Raw genomic sequence first — 27,559 nt, 5'->3', positions numbered from 1 at the left:
TTTGAATTTGATAAAGGAACTGCTTGAAATTATGAACAGTTGGTACGTTCAGTCGATGGCACTCTTAGTTACCCTGTTTTTTTACTTGGTTCTTGGATTTTTAATGATACCTCACAATTCAATTCAGCAAAATTTCATTGTGTTCAAATAGCTATCTCCAAACGGTAGAACACACAAGGAATCATGAAACCTGGAGCTGGAAGGACCTTGGAGATGAACTAGTTCATTTCTCTAACATTAAACTAGAGAGGACAGCCAGTCAGTGGCAAGAAGTCTCCTTTTATCTCCATTCCCCATGTATATATTTCATCACTAAGTCACATCATTGTTCTTATTCTGCTTTTGAGGAATAGTTTAAAATGGCTGACGATAAGAGACACATGAAATGGTTCCTAAAAACTAATGACTAAAAAGTTTAGGGCTAGCTCTCTCTAACCAAAAGAAAAGAAAGGATGAGGTATTTCAGGTGTTGTTAGTAATAGACCCCTGTGAAAATCCTCTTAAAGCTCTGGACATTTTATCCAGAAAATTGTATGTCCTCAGGTTTGCATTTATTTGAGTCAATCCCATGAAATTTATACACATGTCCTACAGGTTAAGAGAGCTACTGTAAACACTGTATCTAGGGAATAAGCAAATACAACCAAATAAGTCATATTTCAAACCTAAGTAGCAGCTTCATACCTAAAGAATGCAAGCATCTGGCATTAACACTTTACCAGAATATAACCAAAACACTGTAATATTAATCAATGAAGTGCTCTGAGCAGCTAGAAACAAGTTACCGGAAAGTCAGTGAACCAAATAAAACTTAAATACTTACATGAGAATCCTGCTGCTGCTTTTCAGCTTAATAACACACAATACACAATATTAAGTTTGATAAGTAAGAGGAAGTATGGCTAAATTATTAAGAATATATTGACTAGAGTCTGACTGCCTAACTTCAAATTCCAATGGCACCACTTTTTAGGTGCATGACCTTGGGCAAGTGATTTTACATCTCTGTACCTCAGTTTCCTTATCTGTAAAGTTGGTATAACAGTAATATTTAGACATGATTGGACTTTTCTGAATATTAAAAACAAAACATGTAAAGCACATGGCACAGTGCTTGATAAGTAGTTACTATTCAGTGATTACTATTAGTTGCTATTACTAATATCATTATTATTTGTTATTTGATTTCTACATCAAACAAATTGGGTGAGAGGAGGTAGAAGCCTTAATTACAGTATAAAAAGGTGCCAGTCTGATATTCACACAGATGAATGCAAGGTATTGAGGAAAGTTTTAATTCTGTTTAGGATTATGTATCATAATGTACAAACATTTCTGTTCCAAATGGTTAAGATTTAAAATAATTTTTTGCATAGGGTTAGGTCAGATATTCTATCTGAAACACTCAGCTCTACAATTTAATCTTTAATTTTACCTCTATTAACTATACATATAAAATCATAAACTCATATTAGACATTTAAAAAATCATGTTTACCATACAAAGATTAAAAATACAAAATATGAAATACTGGAAGTAAAAGGGACTGTAAATCCAGAGATGCACACTGTGAAGAATTTGACAGGTTCCAGACTTTTAATATACAAGTACAAATGTATTGTTTTTAAACAAATATCAGCTTTCAATGTTAGTATACAACATTCTATTTTATTCTTTTAAATTCTAGTATTCCATGGTATGGCTACACCGTCAAAGAGTTAAATTCCTTGTTGGACACTAAGATTGCTTTCCCAGGGATTGTATTCTCTTTAAAAATTTTTGTTTCTGAATATATACCAACAAAGACAAAACAGGAAAGGAGAAAACAGCATATGAAAACTGTCAAGGCATTTTTGGAAGAAGAGATATCAGAGGCAAGATACTTCATTTTTAAAAGAGAATAAAGAATGAAGTATTTGCAGGGGGGGTGATATGAGAATCAAACTGATTTGTCTTAGCCCCAGGAAGGACTAGGAAGTTAGGGCACCAAAATACTGCGGGGAAGCAAGGAAGACAGCTGACAGTCAAGTAAGTGAAACAGAAACTGAGTCCTCAATTCTATAATTCATTCCCCTACCCCACGCCCACCTCCACTAGGAGATCCCTGCTCCTCCACCACTACCAACCATAAACAAAAAGAACCGAAAAGGGTCTGCACTTAGGACTGCAGGCACAGTGAAGGGCAGAGGTAAGGCGCTGGGCTGAAAAGGAAAGAATAAATTCTGCATATTGAGCTGAAACACCCTCACTCTAAGCTCCAGGCTCTTCGAACTTGCCAGGTGTAGCTGACTAGCTACGTCTGTAAAAGCTAGGTGGCTCCACAAGAAAAAGACAAACGAACAACAACAACAACAAAACATACCCAAACTACTAACACTCCCTGAAAACAGCAGAGCATGTGTTCTAGTCCTTTATATAGGAAGTCCACACTAACAGGCCCTGCTTGTTGTTTTTTAACTGCCTTAAAAAATTGAGACATAATTCACATACCATAAAGTTCACCCTTGTAAAGTGTACAATTCAGTGTGGTTTTAGTATATTCACAAAGTTGTGTGACTACCACCAATTCCAGAATATTTTCATCAAAAACTCCTCCCCTCCAACCAAAAACATCCTCCACACTCACTAAGTCACTCCTCATTCTTCCCTCCTCCCAGTTCTTGGCAACCACAAACCTACTTTGTTTCTATGAGTTGCTTACTGCGGACAGTTCTTATGAATGGAAGCATACAATATGTGGCCTTTAGTGTCTGGCTTATTTCACTCGGCATGTTTTCAGGGTTCATCTATGTTGTAGCATTTATCAGTACTTAAATCCTTTCCCTTTTTATGGTCAAATAATATTGTTACGTATTTATCACATTTTATTTATCAGTTCACCAGTTGGTGGACATTTGGGTTGTTCCCATTTTTTGGCTATTATGAATAATGCTATTAATATTCACGTACACGTTTTAGTGTGGACATATGTGTTTTCAGTTCTCTTGGGTATATACCCAGGACTGGAATTTAACTTTTGGGGGGAACTGCCAGACTATTCCAATGCTGCTGCACCATTTCACATTCCCAACAACATATGAGGGTTGCAATTTCTCACCAACACTTGTTTTTCGGTCCATGTGTTTTATTATAGCTATCCTAGTGGGTGTGGAGTATAATCTCACTGTGGTTCTGATTTGCATTTTCCTAACTAATGACTGTGACCATTGTGTCATGTGCTTATGTGGTCCATTTTGTATATCCTCTTTGGAGAAGTATCTATTCAAATGCCCATTTTAAAACCAGGTTGTGTTGTCTCTTACCAGATACACTTTCTCCCATTCTGTGGGTTGTCTTCTCACTTTATGATAGTGTCCTTTGAAGCACAAGTTTTTAATTTTGATAAAGTCTAATTTATCTATTGTTTTCTTTTGTAACACTTGTGCTTGTGTTATATCTAAGAAATCAGTCTAATTTGAGGCCATGAATATTTCTGCCTGTATTTTTTCTTAAGAGTTTTATAGTTTTATTTCTTACATTTAAATCTTCTATCTATTTTGAGCTAAGTTCTCTAACATGGTGAGAGGCAGGGTCCAACTTCATTCTTTTGAATGCAGATACACAATTTTCCTAACACCATTTTTTGAAAAGATTACTCTTTACCTCAGTGAATTGTCTTGGCATTCTTGCCGAAAATCTACCTTACTTTTTAATATGAAAGAAAATCCAAGCATCACTAGACACTTGAGAACATATCCAATATAAAAGAAGGGATCAAAACAAATGATCCCAATTAAAAAAACCTATGAAGAAACAATGACTTTTTTCCCCCTGAACCAAATGAACAAATTATAAGTTATGAAACTTAATATAATTTCATCATATTAACAAATCTAAGGAGATAGAGTTCAAGAATTATCTTCTACTCAATGAAATAAAGAAAACATAAGTCTTCTTCAAACATGATTAAAAGGTTTTTTAATCATCAGCAAAAGTGATAGCTTTTATATCTTCTAATTTTTGTAACTTTTCTTTATCTCACCTAATTGCACTGGCCAATTCCCCAGAACAATGGTTAAATAACAGTAGTGATAGCGGCATCCTGTCTTGTTCCTGACTTTGGTGTGAATGCTTCTAATATATCTTCCTTAAGTATAAAGCTAGCTTTTGGTACCAGCTATATATATCATGTTAAAGAAAATATCTAAAACATACAATAACAGTGTAAATGAAAGAAAAAGTTTCATATAAAATTTAAACTTGTTATATAAAAAAAGTAACCAATGGAACATACATTTGCTAAGTGAATGACAAAAGGTTAATATTCTTAACTGAAGACTCATTCATATTAAAAAAACATAAACCAATTTAAAAAGGCAAGACTATGAACATACAATTTACAAGAGCACATTCAGAAGGCTAATATTCAACCCTACTACTAACAAAGGACACAACTGAATTGAATGAGATACATGCTGTCTCCTCTATCTAACTGCTAAAGATTAAAAATAATTATAATATTGGCAAAGTTGCAGTGAGCCAAGCCTACTCACACAATGCTTATGGTAACATTAACTGATGTAGCCTTTCTGGAGAAGAATTTGACAATATGTGTGAAAACATTCTTCCACTCATCTATCCAAGAAAATAATTTAAAATCCAACAATACTAGTAGTCAGTGAAATATCAGAATTAACTTATGTGCTCTAAAATATTCGTGGGGGGAGGGGATGCTTACAAATATTGAAAATAATACAGCTAAAAAAAATGAAATTCTGTAGTCATCAACAATCTTTTAATTAACACAGAACAATAAAAGCAGGATACAAAACTGTTTATAAAAAAACCTCAATTATGTGTCAGATAAATCCATAAACCTGAAGAAAAATCAATCAGATGTCAGCAGTAATGTTCTCTGATGACAATGTGTGCAATTTTTTTCTTCTTTGCAATTATTTTTATTATCCAAATTTTCTTCAGGAAACATGAAATAATTTTACAGATGGAAAAACCAAAGTGTGTGTGTAGAGTAGTCTCACATACCTTGGTGGCTGTTACTGACGTAGCCAAGTTTGTTGTTTTGGAAGAGGATCCATTAGAACTTGCTGGTGGTGTCTGAGCCACTACAGATTTGCTGTTTGCACTGTTTGTTCCATTAGCAGCACTGGCGGAGTGGGAGAAAGTAAATTTGAAGCCACCAGAAGATGTCCTTTTGGGAAGATTTTCCTTGTCTTCACTTTCTTTTGCTAAAGCAAATGTAAAAATTTGAATCTTTATCAATAAATATTGCTAAATCTGAAAAGAACAATAATTTAAAAACTTACAAAACACTGCTTTTGCACAAGAGCTAAAAGGGTAGAACATGATGTGTACAGTGGTAACTCCTTATTAGCTGGAGTCTTAAAAAATCTCAGGATTAGAAAGGACCTTAAGAGTCATATATCAGATGTAGCCTTCCCATGCTAGGACTCCACACTGCTATCACCAGGACTCTTCCAAGGACTCATCAGCTGTCTAATTCTTCCTTTTATTGTCTCTCTGCAGCTTCCACTTACTAACTCGGTACTTCCATACTCCTTGTGAAAACCTAATAATCTCTCCCACAAGTCAATATTTCAAATGCCTAAAGAAAATGATTATGATCATGTCTATCAGCCATTATTTTCTGAATATTCCAGGTGCCTTTAATTATTTCCTTTATGACATGGATGTCTACTATCCTTTAATATCTGGCTGCTCCTATTTTTGTATATGACTCTTAACTGGATTTCAAGTACTTCAAGTATGGCCTCACTGCCTCCTTACTGTAATGAGTAAAGGTAGAAGAATTTGGCTACCAAAAGGTAACTATTCCCTAGGAAATTTTAATAGGCAAGTTGCTCCCTCAGGCTGAAGCAAATAGAACTTATGACATCAATGAGTGGGAAATGAGTGAGGCTGGGAACAACAGTTTCAGGGAAAATGTAACAAGAAATAAATGAAACACTATCTAATGAGAAATACCTTTAAAAATCCTCACATTCAAAATCACAAACTTACATAAAGTCAAGGAAATGATTTTGCCTTTCAAGAGATGTTTTTATGAGACATTTAAATGATGTATGCAGGACAGTACTCCAATAATGGTGATTTCTCAGGCCATAGAATTAAAGTGATTAGTTCTTTTGAAAAATACCAGTAAGACCTTAGTTCCACAAACAAGTTAAACATATTTGAAAGACATGAATTTTATCTTTACTTTTCCTCTCTTGATTTTATCTTTCTGAAACTTTAGTAATAATTTAAAAAAATTTTAAAGAGCAAATTTGAGGCAAACGTTTCTTCAGCTGTAAATGATGAGTGCTCTAAAGAGTTTCTATGGATCTATATGATCTCTATCATTATTAGAGATTTGTATAGAAATAAAACCAAGACTGTTCACTGAAGACAAAGTATAAATAGACCATGCAATTTCTAAACAGCAAATGAAAATTATCACAAAGTGGCAAGTTTCAAGAAAAATATTTTAAACATGAAATGTTTTTAAAAATCAGATTTAAAAAAAGTTCATGATTTTAAAAGGTTTTGATTCAGCAAAGCAGAAAATTCATGTCTTTCATATGAAGTATGATCACAACTTCACAAGCAAATGAATAATTTCTGTACTAAATAAGAGAACTGATCAAAAATTAAAAAACTGAATACCTTTTTTGGTCTCCATGAATTTTTCATAACTATCTGGAAAATCATCTTCTGGCTTAGATTTTTCCACTGGCGCCACAACTGTTTTTCCTTCCTCCTCTTCATCTTCATTAAACCACATTTCTTCATCCTCTTCCAAGGCTTTTGCATCTCTGCGAAATCTGTTACTACGTAATATAGATGGTACACTGTAAGAAATATATCACAAATATTGAGTAATGATTTCAAGTTCCTGACCAGATTAAATCTGAGAATAAATATGTATAACCAAGAGGAACTGAAGTAATTTTAACTGAGTATAACATATCATAATCATCTCAGTTGTGATATAAAATGTAAGCAGGGAAAACTTCAAGGATGTCTGTGTACTAAACTAAAAATTTATAGAGTTATGATATGGAGCAGTAATTTTTCATATAAAAGATTCAGGGTAGTGAGAATTATTACTCGCCTCACAATCCTGAACTATCTAATGATGGAAAGAAAATTCCTGGGTAAATTTCATATGTAAGATCAAACTCTACAAGATTTTGGACAGAACTTTATAGGCTATAAGTACAACATACTTAAACAATACCTGTTCAGTTTCTGATTTTGTCTGTCTTTTTCTTGCTCATATTTAGTCTTCAATCCTTTGAATGTCTGAACATATTCAATCGATTCAAGTGCTTTATAAAAATTTTCAACTATATGTGCAGTAAGAGACTTGATATCTTCCTGTATAAGCACAAAATTTATATTTCAAATATAATACAATGCTTGTTAGAAAAAAAACTTAAAAAAAAACTTCAAAAAATATTTCCAAAGCTAATCAAAAAAAGGTTTTTTCTAAATCATCTTCCAAAAATAAATGTCTTAGTTTATGTATGAGCCAGGACTTCACAACAAACTTGGAAAAAAGGAGAAGCAATTCACTGAAGCCCTTCTGGGAGACTATAAAGAACATTTGAAAAGTAAATGGATTTAGTTTATGTCTCTTGTTTATTTTTGCATTTACATAATAGCACTTTACTATTTTCTTAAAAAATTTTTTTAAATTTTACTTATTTTATTTAAAAAACTTAAAAAAAAATGGAGATACTGGGGATTGAACCCGGGATCTCATGCAGGCTAAGCACACACTCTACCATTGAGCATACCCTCCCCAACAACATTTTACTATTTAAAAAGCACTTTCACATACAATTTCACTTGATTCTTAAAACAATTCTGTGACATAGGTTTTATTATATCTATTTTACAAAGGAAAATTGAGGCTATGAGAGAGGATTGATGGTCTGATCAAGAGCACATTATTACTAGTCAGAAAGTAGATGCTGAAATTATATTTTCAACAAACAGTGAAAGGTATTAATTACTTAATGACTCCTTGTTTAACCATCAAAATGGGATAAGCCTTACCTAAAAAATAACCATAGATTCCTCTGATTATATCACACATACATATCTGATAAAACAACTAGAATTTTTCCTATTTCAGCAGTTCTCTAATTGTATACATTTTTGTGAAGTAAATCAATAGTCATATCCTCTATATTCCAAGTGATCACTGCAAATGCATGGGTGCAAAGCAGGCTCATTATTAAAAGTAATTAAGGTATGATTCAGGACTTCAATACTAGTAATAAGTATACATGCCACTTCTTTAAAAGATAAACCATAATCTGATTGCTTAAAGATTTTTAGGTCTTTAGTTCTCCTGGACATGTCTATCAAAAAATATGCAAAGAAGAAAAATCAGAAACCTAGGTAAAATGGTTCTGTGTTATATACTGAAACAAAAAGATAACTTTTGGGATTCAATTACATTTATCAAGCACTCAAAATTATTTTCAAAAAATATATTCAACCATAGGAACAGGAATGGGGTTGTGAACCCTACAATTCATTATATCAGTATCTCACCAAAAATTTTAATGGAAAAAAATTTTAAGTTAATCTCTAATTCATAGAACAGTACATTGTAAACCTGGGTTCAGACACCTGGTAAGGGCGTTAAGTTTGTTCATTTTTCTCTTAAGGCTAAAGACAATACCTCTAGCCTCTTCATCCATTTTGAAAACCATACTATGGATAAGTGACTACTCTAGGAAAAACAATCTAATTGACCAAATAATCTTTATATCAAAACAGTGTCATCAGTACAAATCTGATTTGTAAGAAACAAAACAAGAGAATGAATTTCTAGCTTTGACTTTCTTTTTTCAAGTTCTTTCTAACCATGTAGCCATTTCCCCCCCAGTGGAATCTTTCAGTATGTGGGAGAGGGTAAATTTACTGTACTGGTTCTTTGATTATCTGTCTTACCCCTTTATTCACATTGAGCTCTCTCCAGATCTCATTATGACAAATCTTTTGTTGCCCGAGACAGAGTTGCAATATATCTTCAAGTTCTGACTGTGCTCCTAATCAAATGTATATCCTTAAACAGGTCAGTTAATCACTCTGGGTATCTTAAGACCCTCATCTATAAAATAAGGCAATTGCAGTAGTCCACCTAACTTCCTGGTCTCTTCCACTTAAAATTCCATGATGTCATACCTTTCATGCATCTTATATATTAATGTCTACCAAGGGAATTATAGAAACCTTTCTATTCATTTTTATCACTAACTCTACAATAGGTCACAGAGATAACATGCTTGATTGAAATATCTACATATGCTAAGTATCCTGAAACATTTGGCAAAAAAAAAAGGAAATGAGAAAAATATAGAGTAAATGTGGTTTAAAACACTACACTGAATTTCACAACTAAAATTTTTTAAAATTGTAGTATAGCTGATTTACAGTTTAAAATACTTAAACATCACTAAACATATAATTATTTTAATTTACTAAGAATCTTTTAATATAAACTTACCACTCTTATAAATTCAAATAACTCAACAACAGCTGAATTCAATAGATTGTACCGAGTTCCATTATCCAGAAGAGCGTTTATAACTGGCTCAAAAAGATTTCCCTTGGTGATGTAACGATTATAAAATTCATCTTTAAGGCCGATTATCCGCCTCATAAAACGAAGAGCACCTAATTAAACAATAAAGGGAATAAGTTAATAATCTTACTAGTATTAATTATTATACAGGTATTTTTACAAGAAGCAATGTATATGTTCTTCTAAAGTAAAAAGCAAAACTGCACTAAAAATAGTTCGGCTCTGAGAAAAACAGTTAGGGAAAGACCACTCAAACTTGTACAACTTATGCAGCAGAGAGCTAACAGAAGCCCCAGTAATTGGTAGGCAGACAGCTCCAAGGCAGAGGGATTAAAAAATATACAAAACCATACAATGCAAATGCTGGCAGTACTTAGAGTAGTGCTGATGGATGTGGAGACAATGCAGTGAAGGCAGCTCAAAATCAGTAAAGGACTGTCATTAAGGGGTCACAGGGATGGTGCAGCCTGCCAAGAGCCAAGACTGTCTTATCTCTCTGGGGGATGGGGTGAGAAAGGGAGTAGGGGGAACTTCCAAGGTAGATTTTTAAAGTTTTCTGAAAATACAGCCACAGGGGTTCCTGCTACCAGTATAACAGGACAGCTTAAGGTTTTGTACTTTTCTGGTAAGAATACAGTTTCACTCCCACTATTCCAGTTCTTTCTGCCTTGGGAAAATCATCTGTGACCAAAACCACCTCCAGATTACAGTAACATCATTTCCTTGTTTACAAATTGCTTATGAGCTGTTTTGCCTTTGATAACCATGTACTACTATGACAGATCAGACTGTACTTGTAAAAGAAAGACAGAGTAACAGATAAGCAGCATAATTTGGCTTTTCACATTTTAGAAAACCGGAAAGAAATTTCCCTTTAACTAGTCTTTACCCTAGCTAAATAAAGCTAAACAAATTTAGCAATTTTACTATGAAAACTTTTATGGAACAAAAATACCGTAATTTCAATCCCTTATTTTTATGTTTGTTGATCTTTTAACTTTTATTCTACAGACACCACTAGCCACATCTTTTAAAAACCAAGGTTTCTGATTTTGTAAGTCAGTTTCTCATTTCAACCCTCTGTTCACGGATGGAAGTCATTAAAAGAAGCTGTGCCTGTTGAAACAGGTTCTAAATATTGTCTGAAAATAAAACAGAAATAGGCCACATAAGGTATAAATGTATGATAATGTAAAACTAAACAAGTGTGGACAGAAGTGATACACCTAAAACATCACCTCTTTTTAGGGCAGGACAAGAAATAGTTTACTTATGATTAAAAAGACTGAAGTACTGGCAAAGATCTGAGCAAACAGGGGCGCTTTCATATACTGCTGGTGAATGAAGTGACATGCACACAAAGCTACAGTTAAAACAGCACTGTTTATAATAATGGAAGTCTTGAAGCAATAAAAACATTTAAATACTGGAGATCTGTTCAATTATGATATATTCATATAACTAGAACTACTCTGCAGTCATTTCAAAAAGGACTTTTTATAGAAAGTCAGATAGAAAAACCTAGTACTAGAACCTCAATTGTTCCAAAATTGATATAAAAATTTAGTGTAAATCCAATCAGGATAAACTGGATAAAATTATTTTTAAGTTACTGTGGAAGAACAAATATCCAATGACCAAGAAAATTATGAAAAAGAAAACTGAGTGGGTATTGAGCAGATATTAAATTTTACAACAGAGATACTATAATGGCATAAGAATAAACATTCCTATTTATTTCATTTAGTGAAATATAGAAAAGATGGTTCAGAAATAAGACACAAGTATATATGGTAACTTACTGCATACCAAAAATGATTATTTTAATTCAGTAAGGAAAATATAGTTTATTTAATAAGATGTTGGCACAATTGGCTATCCACCCAGAAGAAAGTAAAGCTAGATTCTCACTTCAAACTACATGCAAAAATAAATTTCAGATGTATTACAAATATAAATGTATAAAATAATGAAAATATTAGAAGAAAATTGAGGAGAATATTTTTATAACCTTAGGACATAAGAGTCTCTCCTAAACAAGACAGAAAACCCAAAAGCTGTAGAAGAAAGAAAGACATATAATACCACCATAAAGAATTTTAAAACAATTATATGGAAAAAAATAAAAGCAAAGACAAAAGACAAATGAGACCAGGACATTTTTCCCCCTAAATGTGATAAACTGTTAATATGTCTAACATATAAGAGCTCTAAGAAAAATAGGCAATTCACAACAGGTAAAATGTAAAACCACTAAAATTTAAAAAGACATTGTTAAGGAAAATGTAAGCTAAAAAAGCAAATGGAATACATTTCCACGCTTGGTTGGTATCATTTTAAAAAGTAGTAACCTTGAATGCTGGAAGAATGTCAAGTGCGTCAATCTTTTGGGAAAGTCATCTGGAGGTTGTATATTAAACTAAAATTTAAAAGGATATATTAAAAATACATAAACATTTTGCAATCCTATTATTAGGAATCTATCTCATGGAAATAAACCAATGAAAGGTTTATGTACTAGTCTATTTATGTACAGTGCTGTTTGAAATGGCAAAATATCAAAACAACCTTGTAATCAATGAATTGGAGAACGGTAGAATAAATTGCAGAAGAGCCACTCTATGAAATGTTACTCAGCTTTGTTTACAAAAAATATTAGTTCACACCATATCCAATGAGCTAGAGTAATATTAAGGTACCAAGATGTGTGTTAGCATGATCCTGTTTTTGTAAAAATAAAACATAAAAACTTAAAGATGTGTGAATATATCTACGTAAATCTGTATAGGTATGGAAAAAATGGAAAGGAAATAGTGCAGTCAGTTAATGATGGCTACTTTAAGGCCTTAAAAATAAAGGAGGTATTAGTGAGATTAACCTTTTCTGAATACATTAAATTAAATGTTTAAATTTTAACTATGACGTAAATAAAAATTTTTTCCTTCCAGTTTTATTGAGATATAATTGACATACAGTACTGTATATGGCTTTTTTGGGCAGTCAGGGGGCGGTGATTAGGATTTTTATATATATACACACATATATAAATGGAGGTACTGGGTATTGAACCCAGGCTAAAGAGGCAGGGACTCTCCCACTCCCCATCTTAACTATTATATTTATGCTCAGAAAAATCCCACAAAGCTCTTTTAATTTGGAGGGAGAAGGGAGGTTTCTTCATTTCTATTTGCAGATGAAATTATGAAGAGGAAAGGAAAGTTTATAGTTTGCCAAAAATCAACACTGGAGAAAGTATCAGCATTTAAGTTTGATTTTTATTGGTTCAAGTGGTCTAGTGAAGGGCTATCCATAAGTTATTTTATAAGTTCAAATAAATAACCTGAGTTACACAAAACATTTCAAGGCCCATATCTCAAAAATATAAAGTCACTACTAGACTACAGTTTGATGAAGCCAATGCAAAAGACAGCAGGACTGCTTCTATTAGTGAAATGTCACTGCACATGGTATTATATCACAAGTTTAGCTAACTGAATCTAATTGTGAGCAATATGTGGGTGTGGAAGCACTATGACCCATTCTTCTTGTCCTTTAAATAAAAGTAAACAAAAGATTAGTACTTTTCACAATCATCTCTTTAAAAGCATATACACTGCTAGAAAAACAAATTCACATGTGTAACAAGCTTTTCTCTCTATGAAAAATGTTGTTCCATTTAAAACATTTTACAAGAATGTTCATTTAAATTGCTACTTACACAAAGCCAGGAAAGTGTGCTTGGAATTCATCAAGACCAAGACTCTTCTTAGCAAGTCCTTGTTCATAATATAGTTTTTTATGTGATACGTGTGATGTTCCACACAAAATGTGAGTAGCTCTAAAATTAAGGCAAGCAGCTGTGCTGTTTGATAATTGTCTACAAAGAAAGTCATCTCATGAAATAAACACTGCAACACATCTAAACAAACAATAAAGTGTACATCCTATATTTTAGAGCAAAAGTAAAATTTTATTTTCTTATTTTTGTATCAATTAAAGAAGCTACAGATCTTCACTATTTCATTAGGCAGATGTTCCAGAAGTATTAGCAGTTTTACCTACTAAGTAGATACTGTCTAAGGCTCTTACTAAAATATTTAATAATGTAAAAGGAAAAAAGTCTCAATAAAAATATAGGAATATGACAAAACCCTATATTTTTATTGCATTGAGATCTTCTTGGTAATGTGTCCTTAATATGTACTGTCATTAGTAATATTAATGGCTCTGTAAAAGGGTTCACTCCACCTGTAAAGAGGAAATACCTCAAGCTTTTTGCCTAAAATAGTGCAAAGCAAATTTCCCAAGAAAAATTAATACGCTTTCTTTAAAGACACTTTAAGGAAAGGATATTTTTGGCTATTTGACTATCAAGTGAAAAATATTACATCAAGATTTTTTAACAAAAACCTTTTCAACATTAAATCAAGATATCCATGAAAGGCCTACTGAAACACAGCAGCTTTGTTTTCCTCAAGAGGCTCTGGTTTATACATTCATGGAATGATTCTAAATTGCTTCTGCATATCAAAACTGAATGTATGTCAAGGGCTTATACAGGTAATTACCCATACTTACTAGAAATAATTTAGGCAAGAAAATATTAAACTGTGAAGAAATTATGGAATCACTGCCTTACAGAACAGAAAAAATAACTGACATCATCTAGTCCGACTATTTTATGTTTTCATGAGGACTACAGACATAAACATTTTAATGAACATCACATGATGCTGTCAGGAATAAATGAGCATTCTTTTTAATAACAGAATGACCATTACATATACAAAATACAATTCTGGTTTTTCAAAGACCTTTTCTACTTTAAATGTAAGTAAAGAATTTTCCTTGCTCCTGACCAATTTGTGTAACAGCCCAGACCACAGCTAGTTATTTCAACTAGCTACTCACTATTAAAAACAAACTCCCTTAGATTTTATTTACAAAAGATTTTCTAACAATGATCTGTAGTGTTAATTTAATTTCTTGCTTTCACTTTCCCAAATTAGGCCATGAAATTACTCATTATACTTTTAATAATCCAATTTCTAAGATTCTTCATTTGAAAGTGGCTTTTCTAAAGCTTTGATCAGCTTGGTAGAAAATATAGGATGCTAGGTATACACAGCATACTTTCCACACTATCAGGTCCATACCCGATATGCACTTTTTGAGTAGAAGTGACAGTGTTTATACTCAGATTCATGAACAATACCTAAGCGTAAGACTGTTTGTAAAGATTAGTTCCTGACTGGCCTTAGCTTACTAGATTTAAAAAATAAGAACTAAAGCCCCAACATTTAGATGTCTTTTTAAAAAAAATGCCAGAAAACAAGCTCTGAATTTACAGGGGGGAAAAGAACCGACAGAATTTCAACTGGGTTTTCCATCTTTTATATCGGATAAAGTGGAATTTTTTCTGTATAATTTAAAAAAAGTAAATCTATTTTTGGATTTTTGGTTGAAAATATGTCTTCCCTAGCCTTGTATAGGTGCATTATACTCTGTATAGGAAAAAAAGTATACTTTGCATTAGTTCAAAGTAAGAATTTATACTTACCAGGACAAATCGTGCTGTTTTTGTTAGATCCAACTATATTATCTAATAAAAAAATTAAAATCAGTGACTTCAGTAATAATATCTCACATTTTCCTCGAACTTTATAACATACAAGGCACATCTTTGATCATAACCTCATTTTACCTGCATAATAATCATTAAGAATTAGTAGCTTTAGTCAAATATTATACCTCTATAGGCAATCTTTCAGAGAACTGAGTGTAGATGAAGAATTATTAAAAGACAATATAATAAATATTTTGATAAAGAAATGAGATCACAACAAAGACTGATACATCTTCTTTTACCTTCTCTTGGTCATTCTCCAACAATTAGGATGTCTCTGCATATAGTAATTTCTTAAACTCCAGAATAACACAGATTTTAATAAGTAGTCACTCATGCTTTGAATTTTTTAAAAAATAAGAACATTATTAGTAGTTCCAATTTCTAGGCCCACATCTTAGAGCACAAGAATGTGTATCAGAGCATTGTTTATAACGGCAAAAAGCTAGAAACAACTTAAATGTACATTAGAAGCAGGATGGCTAAATTACAGCATACTCATACAAGAGAATACTATGCAAGAGTTAAAAATAAATAATAACTCTAGGTATCAATATGGACAGATCTCAAAAAAAGCACTGGGTAAAAAGAAAAATGCAGCATAATGTGCACAATTTATATCAAGTTTGAAACCATGACAAATAATACTGCATTATAGACATCAGGATAATATAAACAAACATAGGGATGATAAACTCCATATTCAGCATTTTCTGAGGAATAGGGGTGGGGTGGAATGAGAATGTGAAAGAAACTCCAACATAATCTATACATATATATATATAAAAACTATAGATTATACATATAAAATCTATAATTTATTTTCTTTTTAAAAAAACTGAAAAAAATATGGCAAGATAGTTTTGATAAAGCCGACAGAAGTATATATATATATATATGTGATGCTATTATTATCTAAATGTTTCTGGATGTTGGAAATGTTTTATTTTAAAATGAAAGTTAAAAATGCAATCATTTTAATTTATATACGTAGAACCATTCTGCAAGAAAACATTCTGTGATGTGCTCTTTTTACCCATCTGACTTTGTATTTTTGAGGAACAATCAGTTGACAGATCACAATTCAATTATTTTAACTGCCATATTCCATTATACAAATATGCCACATTTTATTCACTTCCTACAATGAACAATGCAACAGCATTCTTGTACCTGTCATGCATATACATGTGTTCCCTAGGATACAAACTCAGAAATCGAATTGATAGTATAATTCAGGGTGTGCCCACTCTACAATTTTATTAGTTTAGTAAATATTCTCTTAACTGATTTATCAGATGAATAGACATTTTCTGAGAATATGCCCCCACATGCTTCTCATTTCACCAGCTGAGCTGTATGACCAGAGAGCCAGTCATTTCTTTATACTAGTTATATTTGGTAACATGACTACATAATTTAAATACTGCAGATTGGTGAAATATCATAGAACTGCAATATTTAAGGCTAAAGTGAATGTAGCAGAGCTGAATTAAAAAACAAAAACTGATGCCAAATCAGATATACAAAACTATGAATACTTAAGTACTTAACGAAAAGTACTTAAAACCATAGCTGAATTCTACACTCAGATTGCTTGAAAAATATCTTTAGGTTTTCACTCCACTTTAATAATCTGAGATTGGAAATTGTAATAATCTAAAATCAGAATTACAGGTGTTGTTTATGCAAGAAAGATAATATGAAAATATAATAAAAAACACATATAAAAAAAGAGCCCCAATCTTTTACGAAATATCATTAAGTGAGTCAGCATTCAAAGAAAATATTTAGTTTCTTTTTTCAAAATTATTCCCTGCTTTAATCAACATTTTTGATTCTGATCCTTATGTTGTGAAATTAGAGAGCTTTTATTGTATTGCCAAATTGGTGTCCAAAATGATGGTTCCCCTGGGTTTTCTAGTGTAGGCAATATACTGCCTGTGCTTACTCACTCTAATATTAACTCTTACAACTTTGGGAACAACCTCCTTCTTTTGTTAAGTGCTTACATCTTTCTTCCTCGAAGTGTAATACTACCTGCCACATTTTCTCTATCATTCTCTAGTACAGACACTCTTAAATAAGAGAAATCATGATTTTTTATATTGCAGTTTTAATTTTTCAGTAGTAATTTCCCTGTCATAAAAAGCAAGTAAAGGGCCTGTTAGTTATAATACTTATCTTGCTCTTTTAAAACAAAAGTCATAAGCAGGCAAATAAGACAGCCTACCCTTTCCACATTTGTCTTCTGAAGTATTGGTCAAAAGTGGTGCTGTGAGGACATGCATACAATGGTTGTAGAAGAAATTTAAAAATTCACTTTTTTCAGTTTTCTGAAACACACAGAATTAAAAAAAAAACTTGATTATCTTTATAATTAATAAAACATTTTCAAGAATTAGCAGTGCAGGTCATACACAAATAACAGACACCTTAAGATTCTGTGAAAGAGCCAAAAAAATTTCTTACAGTCATCATAACCATACTTTTGCAGAATTGAAAAATCAAATCTATTTCATATTACATATTAAATAAAAATTAAAGTAAGAAAAAGATGAGACAGTGTTATAAAAAGTTGTCCAGGGAAAATTATTCAAAATTATTTATTTATTTTAATTTCTTTTTTTCTTATTCAAAATAATTTAAAAAAATATCGTGAACTGAAATTTACTGAAGAATGTATCAATGTGAGAGCAACTTAACTGCTTAAAATGCAAAACCCCAGATTTCATTACATGTCCAAATTGGAAAAAACACCAAGTTAGTTTGTCAAGCTACTAGGAACAATATAGACAGACTTTAGGCCTTTTACTTATTTTTGTTTATTTTGTTTTTCATTGGGGAATTTATTTATTTTAGAGGAGGTACTGGGGATTGAACCCAGTACCTCATACATGCTAAGTGTGCAATCTACTACTGAGCTATACCCTCCCCACCAGATTTATCTTTTAAATTTTAAAAATTTGTTATTTGGAAATTTGGAAAACAATGCCTTTTGATTTTTTGGGCACTATTTTTTATACAACTGGTCCTATCAACTTGTAATGATTTAAAAATAATACACATATTCTCTAAATTTGAAGGAATTTTATGAAGGAAAACTATCCCAGGATTTTGAGACAACCACTATTAATATTTGACTACTTTCTTAAATCCTTTTTAAAATTTCTTTTACTATGCAGTTAAGATTATTTGGTAAACATTAATTTTTTTTACTGTGATAAAAAAGTCACATAAAATTTACCATCTTAACCATTTTTAAGTTTACAGCTCAGTAGTGTTAATTATATTCACATTGTTGTGTTTTAATTTTTAAGATGTTAACATACAGAGGCCAAGGGCCATAAATAGAAGTGCTAATATTTTACAAAGATATTAGCAGATTACAATCTTGTATTTTGCTGCATTAACTGCAAGAGGAATATCATTGCTACTTGAATACTAAGTGTACGAATGCTTACTTATTTACTGTTTTTCAAAATTGTACAAATTTTCAAAATTTAAGTATTTATATATAATTTACATATTTATATATAATTTCTCATACATAAAATCTTCTAAAACTGACTAGACCAAAACATTTTTATCTCAGAATAACTTCTTACATTAGTTGTAGCCAGCATGTTCTCTGGATCAATTAGAGTACGAAGAAGTCCCATTAATTGAACAGCACCTCCTAGCTCAGGATCAGTATCACAGATCATTTGTTCAATTACTACATTAATAAGAAGGATATCCTGAAAGGAAATGTGTTTCCATTAGACCTGGTTTGGATATAACACAAACATACCAGCTGAAGCAACAAAATCAGAATCATTTAGGAAGAAAACAAAGAATGGATGAACTTAAACTTTTTGTTCCTTATGTTTTCAAAGTTCTACAAACGCCCTAGAGTAAAAACAAACATCTACTCCAAAACAAAACAATAGAAAACAAAAAAACAAAAATCAGAGCACAGGACAGCTTACAATATCATCAATACAGGCAAGTGGAAAACAGAATCATTTATTAACAATTCTTGTTTACTGGAGGTTCTAACAGATTCTTAGTCTAGGTTTCAGCCTCAGGCATGAATTCAGAAGTTGACTAACCATAAGATCACAGACATCATGTGACCCCAAAACATAGATTATCTCAGCTTTCAAACCAGAAAATCCATTCTAGCAAAAGTATAAGAAAAAATACTCCAGTACACCACTCTGCACCAGAGGTAAGTGGTACACATTGTGTTACATAATGACCTAATGCCAAATAGATTTACTGCTGCATTAGTAACATGCTCTTGGGTCTTAATATAAAGAACTACAAAGCAGCTTTGCAAATACAAAATTTATCTGCTTTCTGCCTATATTTTAAAAGTAAACATTTTAAGTATTAAAGTTGCATACAAAGTAATGGTTCACGTCAAAGGAAAAAGCTGGGACATCAACTCAGTGGATTTGAGAACAGGCTTATTATTGGGGGAAAAAGGAAGTAACTGAAAGAGATTAAATAAGGGAACTGCATGGAATGAAGATAAATTTCTTAAAATTGGGAGACTTTTGTAAAATAATAAAAAGAAAGTTTCAGTATAAAGTACTTTTTGTAATTATTTTGTTTTTCTAGCTCTTCCTAAACTTAATATTCAGTGTTATCCAAAAATACTATTTCCTCATGAAATTATATTAAATGAAATGAAGAAACAACATAAACCATGCTATAGCAACTAAACTGCTTAAAATTAGAACCCTAACCTCTACCACATTTCAAAATTTGAACACCAATGGATAATTCTATCATGGCATCAGAAACATAACGGTATTTCTTCAAAGAGGTATTATGAAATATAATTCACAGAATTACATTAATATATCTAGACTCAAACTTTATTTCAGTTAGAGGAGAAAGAGTAGATTCTACTTTAATCTGGTGCTGTTCTGTATTCTGGTATATTCAGCAAAGTGTACCACATATAAAATGTTAAGATATTCCATAAAGGTGTCAGCCAGTGAACTTTCTTCAGTGACATGGCACTTACTTACTTTATGTCAATGTGTACAACTCGAGTTGTACCAATTAATTAGGGTCTCAGATAATTTGCTCAACTAAGTGTACTCCTCTTATATAAATTTATTCATTTAAAAGTATAATTTTTAATAAATGAGAATTTATTGAAAAAACGAGAATTTAGGTTATTTCTAAATGAAAATACAGTGGCAAGAAAGACTTCTTAAGGTATAGTTCATACACTGAAATGATTATTTCAATATATATACTTTTAAAGCTTTTCACCCTTCTTTCAAATTCAGTGTCTCACAAATCCTGCTTTCATAAATACCAATGCCATATTCTGCTGGTCTACAAGCAGAGATAAAAGGAGACTGACCTGTGCTGACCAACAGTCCCAGCAACTGGTGACTTGTGGAAGTGAAAAAAGCTGGTATATATATTTCACAGTGTAACAGACTGCTAGGGAGAACTACAGCCTTTTCACGAGGTAAGAACTGCCCTTCTCAAAGACTTCTGTTAAGACTTTCCTGACAGACAAAGGTACATGCTCCACTGAATGCTGCTTAGAACTTTTTAAGGTACCCAAGCTTGAGAAAAGACAGTAAGTAAAAGAAATCTTTGAGTTTAAAAACTATGCTTAGATAAGATCTTTATGAAACACAAGAAGCAAGTAACTTGGAAGCCTACTAAATAGCAGAGGAAGCTTAACTGTCAAGAAAGTTTTAGAATAAATGACAGTCTGTGATTGTTTGATCTCTAAGACCACCACTGGGTGAGAAAACTCACACCAACAGAAAATAGACTACAAAACAAAATAGAGACCTAGAAAGGCATTTCCCTTCACCTATCTCTGAGTAGCCACAGCTGATAACATCCCAAGGGAAGGAACCTAGGCTTTGGAAGAAAACGGGCAAGGGAGATTCTTTAGAGAAAAGAACCAGGAACAGCTGGTTTGTTTAATCAAGAACCTACAGGGACAAGGAGTCTAAGGTACTGATATTCAATAACTGTTTAACGAACCAGTGCAGCACAGCTGTAAAGAATGACTGCTGTACGTGTGTTCTCCCTTTTCCCAAACAGAAGTTGTTTGTGATTAGGAGCCTTATTTGGACCTGAAAAGGGGTGCACAACACCCAGATATTCTAGACGTGGTGCTGGATACAGTACCTCTCCCTTGAGGAGAGAGTGGGTGAGGAAAGAAAAGTGTATATGGACGTTAGGTAGTTATAGGGATGGGCTCTGGCTGACACTACTAGATGCTAATCTAGTCTCTATTCTTTGTCCTGCTGGCAGAGCCCAAATTTTGTCAGAGAAGCAATGTATTCAGCTAAATGATTTTATTTCCCAGCTTCCTTTGCTGCTATGGGTAAGTAACTTCTGGCCAAAGAAATACAACCAGAAATTGCTAAATGGAATCCTCAAGAAAGCATTATTTTATTTTATTTATTTTATTTTCAATTGCATGTAGCTACTTTCTTACTTTTATTAATGTAATTACTGAAGTTCTGTATTTTAAGGTATACATTTTACTTTGTATCCATGGACTCTCCTTGATACATAAAAGTATCATCAAGTATGTAAAAAATAAACAAGTCAGATCATAAAACACAAACAGGACAGTAAAAACAGTATGATATTCACCTTCCAAAATAAAAAGTTAAAAACAGACACAATTTTAAGAAATAAAATGTGGTATGTTCAATACAAAATATTGAAGTCAACCCATAGAGATTAGCTTACATATTTTTTTAACTTCTTATTATGGAAAATTTCATTCTCCAGAATTATTCTGAAGCAAATTCCATATGTAATTCTATAAATAATTTAATGTAAGACTTCAAAAGATAAGGACTTTAGAAATAAAATAACCCCAAGGCTATTATCATATCTAAAAAATTAACACATGAATATATTCCTAAGTGAGAAGTACCCTGAAAATACCTGCCAAAATAAGTAATTCAATAGTAGTTGTATTACTTATCCAGTCAGATTCTAAAACAAGTTTTACTGACTGTTTCAAAGGCCATTAGCATAAAAATATGTGAAATCTGTAGCATACCAAAAAAACAGCGATTATTGCTAAATCTATCCTTCCAGCTTGGATAGAAATTATAACTACAGCAAAAAATGTTAATACATCTTTGTGTCTCACCATGTATTTTAATACTGTAATCCATGTTCCTCAAACCAAATCTGTTCCATAATACCAGAAAGAAAAGTTTGAGTGCTGTGCATTTATTTCAAAAGAGCATCAAAATATCAACTGCCCAATAAATACAGGTAAATTATTTTTTCTTTCCTTTAAAAAGTAACCACCAATGCAATATATTAGAATTCAGCATGTGGAATCCTTAATTTTGGAAATTAAAAAAAAGTAATTTATCCTCTTTTGTGGGCTAACTGAATTCTTTTGATGCAACAACATTTTTAAATAGTAAAACTGTTAGACCTCAGGAAACTCAGGGAAATGAAAGACCTGAAGACTGACTACAAGAAAAAATTGAATTTAAAAAAGAAATTAAAAAGGGCCTTTTCATTGTTAAAAATCAGCAGCTGCTTCTCTACATCTCATGCATCAATCAAATGTAAACAAGGAAATATTTCTAATGACAATAGAAATAAAACCTTTAAAAGTTAAGAATTCTAAGTGTCTTATTATTCTCATAGTTTGGGAGATTTTATGATGAATCCCACACATCACTGAGGGTGAAGAAATAGAAGTGTTAATTTCAAAGTTATCTTCTGATATTCAATAACTGTTTAACGAACCAGTGCAGCACAGCTGTAAATGAATGACTGCTGTACGTGTGTTCTGTAAAGCATGGCACTAAAATAAGAATATCAATAGTGAGATTATGAACTGATTAATAAACTACGTATTTATTTCTTTAAAGTCAGACTTCACACAATTTGGGTTTTTAAAAAACTTTAAAATATACTTAACACAAAATAAGTTCTTTTCTACTGCCTAACAATAGCAATAGCTCAAACTGATTCTAAAATAAAACTGTTTTGAAAACACTGAGAATTACTAACAAAGATAGAACGTAAAACTGTAAGCAGACATTAAGAAATTAAACACAAAACATATATACTACTACAGTTTAATTCAACAGTAACTCAAATATACAAAGATAAAATTAACATTAGGAATATAAAACTTTAAGAGACATAACTGTACTCTCTTTTCTACTTAACACTAAAATATAGTTAATAGAAGAAAGAGTACTTTCAATTACAGCTATATGTCCATTTTGTCCTTAAAACAGTAAGGGGTAAGTTTAAATATTTTTGTAGTGGGAAAACAGAACATTGGTCTCATTATTAAATGTTCATTCCCACTGAAAAAAAACACATTAGAACAAGTTAAAGCAATGTCTTAGTTATACTAGATAAGTGCCTGGCCTAAGTAAGGGCTATGAATTACGTTTCATTAGCACTTGAAACTTTTTTTAAGACCAACATCTGAGAATTTGATTCTGTTATTATCTATTTATCTCAATACTAGTTTGAATACATTTTTTTTCTTACAATAAACAAATCAATTGTCATATTCTGGGCTTGCCAAAGTCACAATTGATCAGACATCTATTATTATGCTTCATAAAAGATTAAAATTATGGTTATGTCTTTTCTCTCAATAGTTTGCAAACACTACTTTATAGGTAAGTTACACAGAACCAGAGCATTGTCACTTACATCATCACTCTGCTGGGCTTCTTGCATTACAAATTCTCGGACCATGGATGGACTAAACTCTACTAGGTAAGAAAATATATCCGTAGCAGCTGATCTGACTTGCAAATCATCCATACCCTGACAAAAGGAAAATTTGGTTTTTTAGAGAATGTTAACAAAACTTATGCTTGCATCCCCCTTTACTCTCCCAAGTCTATGTCAAACAAATTTTTGGATTTAGACACTGTACTAGAATCGAAATACATAACCTCTCCTATCCTTTTCTCCCTTTTCTTTTACAAATATTAAAAACTTTAGGGAGCTCAATGGTTAGTTTCTACCAATTTTTACCACCATAAAGACAAATAATCAGATATTTTAAGAATCAGCACAGGATTATAAAGTACTGCTCTACAAATGTTGCAAAAAAAATTGGGGGGTTGGGGAGAGGATTCTTGATTTATATACTTGCAAAAATGTGAATGATATCTCCTAATTAAGGGTTCAAAACCTTCCAGAATCTGTCTTTGGTCTTGGATTTGCCAGTAAGTCCTTAACAACTGATTCTCTCTTTTATGACTCTCCTAACAGAAAATGCTTTTGAAACAATCTGAATTATTTTCACTTTTTCCCACAACTTAGTTTTCTAAGGTAGTGATCCTGTGCTTTTCCCCTTTCAATACAGGATACATGATTCATAAGTTAAAAATCTCCAGGTGATTCTGAAAACATTCCCTAACTTGGTAGTTCTCAAAGTGTGGTCCAGGGAATCCCGGGGAGGGGGTCTAACACCCTGAAAAAAAGAAGGTCTAAAACCCTTCTCAGAAGTGGATGAGACAAACTGTTTTCATAATAATAAATAACACTAAGGCATTATCGGCCTTTTTCACTCTCAGTCTACAAGTATAGTCGGATTTTCCAGAGGCTATAAGACATGTGATATCACAACAGATTAAATGAAGAAGCTGCTATGAGAATCTAGCTACCTTTTATTAAGCCAGATATTAAAGAGATTGAGAAAAAATATGAAACAGTGCCAATCTTCTCACCAATTTTCTTTTTGTTTTGGAAAAATTATTTTTTTTATAAAAGTTACATTATGTTAACATGTAATGGGTTAATTATTATCATTTTTAAATGAGTTAATAAATACTTAAAATTTTTCTCAGTTTTAATTTTTTATACAATAAATGCCAATGGATAAAGTTCATATAAACAAAAGTATGAGAATCACTGCTTCAACCCCACATTGTAGCATGAGACCCCTGGGTCCAGTCTATTCTCATTCCACTCACTGGTCTAAAAAGGAAAGCTATTTTATTAGTTTCTATGAAACATACTTAATATTATTATAGAAGAGTGAATAGTTTTGTAAAAACATGGGATTTTTATTTATTTGAAGTTGTATCATATGCAAGCAATTACCTATTAACACTACAAATTTAAGTTACTAAATCTGAAGACTGACAAACAACTCTTGCAGTAATTCACTATCAAATGAATCATAACCTAAATTATAAAATTCAATATGCATTACTACAATGAATAATTTCCCATCCATAATATAAATCTATTACAAATTCACAATTTCAAAAACATGAAAAGAAGCTATGTAATTACCATTACAATTTCAAGAGCAGGAAGAATCCCCAACTTTGCCAAAGTCTTGAAAAATGCATCCCTGTTTTGAGGTTGCAATGTCTGAGAAAATGCACAAAATTCCTTGAAAAAATTAACCTGTAATGTTAGAAAGTATAGTGAGAAACTGACACACATTAAAAGTAAACTTGGGGCAAACAGTAATGTGATCTACCACAGTGCAGAATTCTCTCTTCTCAAGAACACTGATTTTTTCAGGGTACCCTAGCTCCTCAAAACCTACATTAATGAACACAGAAATCATGTGACAATAAATGGTGGCTGGGTTCCTAGTAAGTCCTTATAAAGCAAAATTCAATCTTTAAAAATTGTAAAGAACATTAGAGATTTCCTGGTATAAAGGACTAATTTTATAAATGAGAAAACTGAGTAGGCCATTAATAAATAACTACACCAAAGACTACTTGGTTGATTTTAACTTAGCATTTCTTCATTACTTCTTAAAACCCAAGTACCTGATTCTAATGTTTGAAAAAATGGCAAACTGCTGGTAAACAGCAGTCACTATTCTCTTTCCCTGAAGCAGAATCAAAAAAATGATTATGAACACATTTGAAAGAATAAAAACATTTCCAAGAGCCAAATTATTTACCATTCATTTATTCAAGGATTCTCCTTACCTCTTGTTTAAAAAGAAAAACATCTCAATAATGTGAGTTTCTAAAACCATGAAAACGTGCATCTGTAGCTCTGGCCTAACATAAACCACATGTTCTGATTTTGTATTTATAATGTACAAATTCCCTCACTGGGGGGAAAAACCACATCAAAATATCTCTAAAAATTTCTAAGATATACAAAATAACAAGTTTTAGAAATTCAGAGAATAATCATTTAATGGTATAATTTAAATACAGCTGACCCTTGAATAATACAGGGGTTGAGTGCCCACCCTGTGCTAAGTCAAAAACCTGCATGTAACTTATTATAGGCACCCTGTATCTGTCCTATCACATCTGACCTTGGACTGTGTAGTACTACAGTATTTACTATTTAAAAAAGTCCGAGTATAAGTGGACTCATGCAGTTCAAATTCATGTTTCTCAAGGGTCATCTACATACATCTTTCATACTAACTATAAAAATTTTTCCCTTAAATTAACAAGTTCAATATTAAAGGCTGTATATGCCAAAAGAGTAAGTGCTCTTTAAGGTTGAAATTTCAAGAATAAATAACTTACCAATTCTCGTCGTTTATCATCATCTGTGGCCTCATCTGTTAATTGTGCAAAAACTTCAGACAAAAACTTCTCATCTTCCTACATGGAAAGAAGTAATTACTATGAAATATTAACAGAAATATAAAGTTATACTCATTTATATGATTTCATAAATTATAATAAAAGTAGCTGAAAACCTAATAGCAGTTTCAATACGGAACCTAAAATTCCAGGTATACTCAATGTGATAATTTCCAAAACTTCACTACACATTCAATACTGGTTATACAAATATTAATACCTCATTTAACCAGAAACCTCAACTATAAAGAACTCTTTGAAAAACAAAAAACAGATGTCTTAGAGGTCATGCATGAAAATTCTATTTACCTTAACTGAGAGCCTCTCTAGCTCCCTTTCAGAATCTATTTATTTACTCTTAATTTAAACATAACTCAAACAAGTTTGAAGATCCCATTGTCAGTCTGCAGCAGATTAAAAAAATGAGAATTACAAATATGGCACAGGAATGGCAGTAAGGAAGACGGATTCTGGCAGTAATAAGATTACAGAGCTTTTTAAAACACAAGAACTCATGAAATACAATAATCTAGGGTCAACTGGAGTAGAATCTTACATGTTTGTATGGTCCTCAAGGATATAACTAAATGACAAAATACTACAGTAACTGCTTTTCATACTCTTTAAGGTATTCAAAGATAGATATGTCTAAGCACTGTTTAAAAACAAACAGAAAAATAAAGTATGTATTGTATGATTTTTTTTGTATGATCTTATTTTTAATATAGATGTGTCTAAAGTCTAAAAGGGATAAACATTAAA

At 31.9% G+C, this 27,559-nt stretch overlaps 1 protein-coding gene across 3 annotated transcripts in view; it reads right to left on the bottom strand.

Annotated features, from left to right (window-relative positions):
• PPP4R3B (protein phosphatase 4 regulatory subunit 3B) overlaps positions 1-27,559 on the bottom strand; it is a 49,018-nt gene that overhangs the window by 1,796 nt on the left and 19,663 nt on the right. For 2 of the 3 annotated variants that reach the window (XM_006217729.4, XM_031675544.2), the window contains exons 5-15: positions 26,738-26,815; positions 25,518-25,634; positions 23,919-24,035; positions 18,836-18,967; positions 17,461-17,563; positions 15,162-15,203; positions 13,320-13,478; positions 9,524-9,693; positions 7,238-7,377; positions 6,664-6,848; positions 5,023-5,225 (exon numbers count right to left, since the gene is read on the bottom strand). In XM_006217729.4, coding sequence (XP_006217791.1) covers positions 5,023-5,225; positions 6,664-6,848; positions 7,238-7,377; positions 9,524-9,693; positions 13,320-13,478; positions 15,162-15,203; positions 17,461-17,563; positions 18,836-18,967; positions 23,919-24,035; positions 25,518-25,634; positions 26,738-26,815 — 1,446 coding nt within the window. The remainder of the gene's footprint in view (positions 1-5,022; positions 5,226-6,663; positions 6,849-7,237; positions 7,378-9,523; positions 9,694-13,319; positions 13,479-15,161; positions 15,204-17,460; positions 17,564-18,835; positions 18,968-23,918; positions 24,036-25,517; positions 25,635-26,737; positions 26,816-27,559) is intronic. The other variant, XM_006217730.4, reaches the window with a different exon arrangement.

This window comes from Vicugna pacos, chromosome 15 (genome assembly GCF_048564905.1).
Source record: "Vicugna pacos chromosome 15, VicPac4, whole genome shotgun sequence".
NCBI classification, from domain to species: Eukaryota; Metazoa; Chordata; class Mammalia; order Artiodactyla; family Camelidae; genus Vicugna; species Vicugna pacos.
This window is presented reverse-complemented; position numbering and strand designations above follow the sequence as displayed.